The following is a 5,094-nucleotide window of genomic DNA, read 5'->3' on the forward strand; positions in this document are numbered from 1 at the left end:
GTGATACATCATGGTAGCAGACTAACAGACAACTCAACAGATGACCGGTCAGACCGGTCATCAAACAGCTTGAGTCCTCTCAATGATTGGTTTATACCGGTCATTGAGAGGATTGAGTCCACTCGATGATCGGTTTGTACCGGGCATCGAGAGGCTTGACTACGTAGCGTCGAGTCCTCTCGATGACCGGCGGTCTGACCGGTCATCGAGAGGCTGCATGTCCTTCTTGGGGGGAAGTTGGAGCAATGCGGAGCTGGCTGGGGGAGGGATGCGCAGCTATAGCGCTGTTGTTAACCCTTGCTATATTTGCCGACCTTTGTCGACGAAAGCCAAATTTTTTAACAATACCGGGGGATTTAACAACACCGGTGTGGTGTTTCCGTCGTTAAATTTGGCTTAGCGCGGGCTTTAACGCAACCGATGTGGATGCTCTGAGAATTTGTCTCCCCCGCACTCACTCCAGTACCTTGTCTAGAGACCCCCTCTTCCCCTTGAGCGGTCAGGGCAGTAGCCGTAGCCAAGCAGACGGGCCGACGGCGGCCGCGGAGCCACTCCTCGACTCTAGTCACAAACATCGCAGAGCGCATACATTTGCACAAATTTTCACTTGGTTTTGCCGGAAATTACGATTAATTGGAAGGAGTGGCACAGTAAGTTGAGGATGCATTAACGTGTATGATAAGAGTATATCGAAGAAAACGTTCTGGGCAGTGGGTTGGGGCGGGGATGAGGGAGTTATGGGATGTGCTACGAAATAAGATGTTTGCGATCTTTGTCTTTGGACCCATCCGCCTTCCAAAAATTGTCAACCGTGATAATGACTGTTCCCCGTCTAACGTTTGCTGTCCAACCTCGTGCTTAAAACCTGCTAACTTGACAGTGCGAGGGGGTGCAAGGCCGGTTTGACGGCACCCGTGATCCCGCCAAATCTGGACTGTCGCGAGGGGAAATGGACGCCCCCAACGTCGATTGGACGGCCGCAATGATGACAAAGAGGAGACACAATGGGGAACCGATTCCATAGAAGGTCTGCATCTTGCTAGTCTTCAAATCTTCTTGGACTAGGGTTCAGCTGGCTTGGCGGATTACCGGGACAGGTGAACAGGAAGGGAAATTAGTCAAAGCTTGCAGTCATGGGTCAAGAATACGAGATGGCTCACAAATAAGTATCTCGTTGGTTGGTTTATAGATCCCTGAAAGCGCCTGTGTTTGATATACTTTCTGAAGGACTGAGGGCGAGCGTACTAATGTACAATAATGAATGACTGTTGCAAGATACGGAAAATGATTGCGAGCTTGAGTTGTCTGAAGCGGGGAGGCTGCGAAACCATCCGGCTTTTATGCCCCAACGGTTTGCACGATGTCCTCTCGTCCGGAGCGCATAACTCCGCCAACACGCCACACACCACACACCAGTCAACTTATGTAAACTTATTTTAGACAAGTCCAGGAAAAGCCCCAAGACCTTGGCATTCAATTAGCCGATGTACATACAGCACTTTCGGAAAAGGATGTCGCTGGCTCCCAAAAACGAAAAAGCAAAAACCAAAAATGAGAGCCTGCAGGTCGTGCATGCGCCTGCATATGAACTGTGAGGCTGCAGATATCGGACGCTAGGCGCAATCCTGAAAATCCAGCCCCGGCCGGCTCCCATAGGCTCCCATACGCAAATGAGCCATCGACTCTGGCGGGGTACTGGCTTCGCATTCTGCCAGGTACCCCCCCATTCCCCCCACCCGCTGCCTCCAACCATCCGATTCTTCATTCTCGACCACTTCCCGCCACCAAATCAAATCCCAATTCATCTCAACCTCGCCGTCGCCATGGAATTTGTTTCGTATGCACCAGAAATCAAGGCCGTTTACGAGGGACGCGCTCGTTGCTGAAGATGCTAATGATCAGCAAGGATGAGCTTGGTGCGCTGCGAGCCCACCGGGCCCGGCTAGAGAAAGAGACGCTCGCCGTCGATCGTTGTCTGTTGCCGGGACGCAGGGAGGACGTGCTCGCAGCCGACCAGCAACAGGAAATTGTAATCAAGAACGGGAAGGTCGCCGGGTCTAGATTTGATTACTTCTCTATTCGTAGACGGAGGAAGAAAGACAATAATGAGGTCTTGAGGCTCTGGGACCTTGTCGATATGTAGAATCCCTACCTATGTTCATCCACTTCTCTCGCCAGTATCCGTGGTTGTATTATCAATGGTGTTCAACGGTTGTATACACTTTAACCTCTATTGTAATCAGTGAAGCAAACTTGTTTCACTCACGTTAATTAAATATCTGCCGGCCTCTCGAGCAAAAAAAAAAAAAAAACTTAGTTTCTGAGGACACGTAGTAAGGGTGAAGTAACAATTTGATCAATCCTGTGCGAATTTTACCGCAGTGTTTCTTTCTTGTTGAGTGCCTCTGCAGTCTCTCAGCCTTGATTGTGCTCCAAAAAAGATTTGCCCGGGACGCGTCTCCGCCCCATGCAATTGCAAGTGCGAAACCCCTGTCACTGTACCGACTTGCCTGAGGACGCGGGCCAAGGCAGCACTTGGCAATGGGGTCCCATACCACAAGCAAGCTAAGCCTTCTACAATGAAGGACTATCGCGACTGAGGGTTTTAACCATACAATTCCTTGCGTTGTACAAATCTAACTTGACTTCTGACATCGGAGGGAGATACGCCAATGAGTGCCTCTTGCAAAATTAAAATCTGGAAGCGGAAAGACAGGCAGGGTCCACCCGGAGGCACTGACGGGCCGGAGGCCAAGAGGGGCACACGAGAGGAATCAAAGCCTCACAGCTTGCTCAGCAGTGAGGCATGCCGCATGACATACCAGTCTCAGTCCCTTCACCTTGCATGGGACCAGAAGTCACTTTTGGAATCACAAGACAACGGTTTATCAGGAATTGGAAAATGGATAAATGTACAACAACATGCGCCAACATGAATGAAGAGATTCACGGGACTAGTATGATACATCAGTCAAGAAAACTAAGTATTGAGGTGTTATTTTTTGGACAGAAGAAACAAGATTGCCGAGGATTATGAAGACGGAGCAGCGGTATCAGAGGCTTGAGGTATAACACAGTCAAGATAAAAAGATGGGGCCCAAGAAGGGCGGTTGCGTAATCAACCCACACCAAGAACAATGGCAATTCCATCTGATTCTGTGAGGGATTCCAAAAGGAGGAAAAGATCAAGTCAGCCATGAGAAAATTCAATGTGGGTTTGGGATTCAAAACTGACCACTCCGGACCATCTCAAGCGTTGTACTTAGGCTTGGTTCTTGTTCTTGGCAGCAGCCTTCTTGTCCTGGTACGAGGAAAGTGCCAGATCAGTGATCAGTCACCGGGGTCAAGTTCACTTGAAAAACTCATATCGGTACGGTTTTCGGATTTGAGTTGGCAACAGGAATTGGTCGAGAATTTGGGTTTGGTTGGTTGGTGGCAGCGGGTGGGGGGAATGGGGGGGTACCTGGCAGAAAGCGAAGCCAGTACCAGGCTCATTTGCGTATGTGAGCCGGCCGGGGCTGGATTTTCAGGATTGCGCCTAGCGTCCAATATCTGCAGCCTCACAGTTCATATGCAGGCGCATGCACGACCTGCAGGCTCTCATTTTTGGTTTTTGGTTTTTTGTTTTTGGGAGCCAGCGACATCCTTTTCCGAAAGTGCTGTAATTCTTTGGTGTTGGAACGCTCGCATGTTCCAGGACATGAAGTGTTGGGAGTGGAAGCTCTTGCAGGCAAATGTCGGAGAGCTGAGGCGTGCCCTGTGACCTGGACGTCAGTCGAGAGGCTGCCATCCAGGAGACGGGGCTTGGCCGGCAACACGGTGATATAGTGAACTTTATATGATGTTACAAGGGCATAGCCCCCAAATTTGGGGTTTCAGGGGGTGTGAAAGTCACAATGTGTGAAAGGCCCCAAGGAGACAGCAGAAAGGAAATGAGTTCAATTTTTCAAACCTTTGATGATGCAATTTCAGGGTGACTATGCATTCAGTCTAAGGACAACCAACTTTTAACCCAAAAAATGGGTTGGAAAAAAACATTTCAAGTGAAAACTGCGGGAAATAAGGTCAAGTTTTTTTGGAAAATACGCAAAAGTTGTTGCTGAAAAAATAAATGTTTGGAAAAATGGTGATGAGGTAGAATCAAAAAATCTGAACACTGGCCACTTTCACACTCTGGAATCACTACCTTAGTAGTTTGGCTTGACTTGCTTTTTGACAATGCTGTGAGATTTCACAGAACTAAGATATGTATTTCATAGTGAGAAAGCTGGTCTATCTGACAGGCTCAGAGACATAGAAAGATAAAGGAAAACAAGCTTTACCTAAGAGTGGAATAAGGGCCGCCTCTGGTAAAGATGATTGGGCTGCCTTGCAGCTTTACACACGCAGTGGCGGTTAGGGACGAGTACGTCTGGGAAAACTGAGAAACCTGCGCGGAGCGTCAGTGCTGGGACTTCTGGGAGTGAAGCTATGGAGAAGGATAGGTTCTCTTACGGGGACTCAGTAGGCTCAGCGCTCAACACTTTAGCCAATCCAAGCTATGAGGTTGCAGGTGCGGGATTGCTTCTGTTGCCAACACAGGGGCGGGTACACCACGGGTGAACTTTCAAAGTTTCATTCCAGGAATTTTACCAGATGGTACAAAAAACCAAAGTCCAATCGGAATCATTCCGGTATGGTCAAAGTCCCAAAAACCAATTGGAATGCTTCAGGTATGGTCAAAGGACCCAAATCATTCCAATTGCAATTTGGGTTACAACTAGGGATGCCAATTGGGCGGGCTTGGGCCGCCTGTGGGCCAGCCTGAGTTGGGCCAACTTTTTATCGGGCGGGCCGGGCCGGGCCATTTTCTGCCAAATGGCCGACCTCCCCAAACCCGTTTAGCTCCCAGGCGGGCCAGGGGCCGCCCACAGGCCGCCCACGGGCCCCAGCCAAAAATTTGAAAAATTGGATTTTTTTTTTTCTTCAGAGTGTGTAGATAAACAAAAGAAAAAATATACTTAATAGCCTCATGGGCATAAACAAAAGAAATACATTTAGTGAATCATTCCTTGCAAGATTGCTCGCGTGCCTTGAACCAATCTTGAGTGCAGA

General features: G+C 49.0%; 1 protein-coding gene across 1 annotated transcript; it reads left to right on the forward strand.

The window, feature by feature from the left end:
- Positions 1-1,888: 1,888 nt before the first annotated feature.
- On the forward strand, positions 1,889-2,143 carry PtA15_12A333 (uncharacterized protein; the record flags this gene model as incomplete). The annotated part of the gene is made up of 2 exons (XM_053161931.1): positions 1,889-2,055; positions 2,086-2,143. The coding sequence occupies 2 exons, from the start codon at positions 1,889-1,891 to the stop codon at positions 2,141-2,143; spliced, it is 225 nt and encodes a 74-aa protein (XP_053025899.1).
- Between the last annotated feature and the right edge of the window lie 2,951 nt (positions 2,144-5,094).

The sequence above is a fragment of the Puccinia triticina genome, chromosome 12A (assembly GCF_026914185.1).
Source record: "Puccinia triticina chromosome 12A, complete sequence".
Classification (NCBI taxonomy): Eukaryota; Fungi; Basidiomycota; class Pucciniomycetes; order Pucciniales; family Pucciniaceae; genus Puccinia; species Puccinia triticina.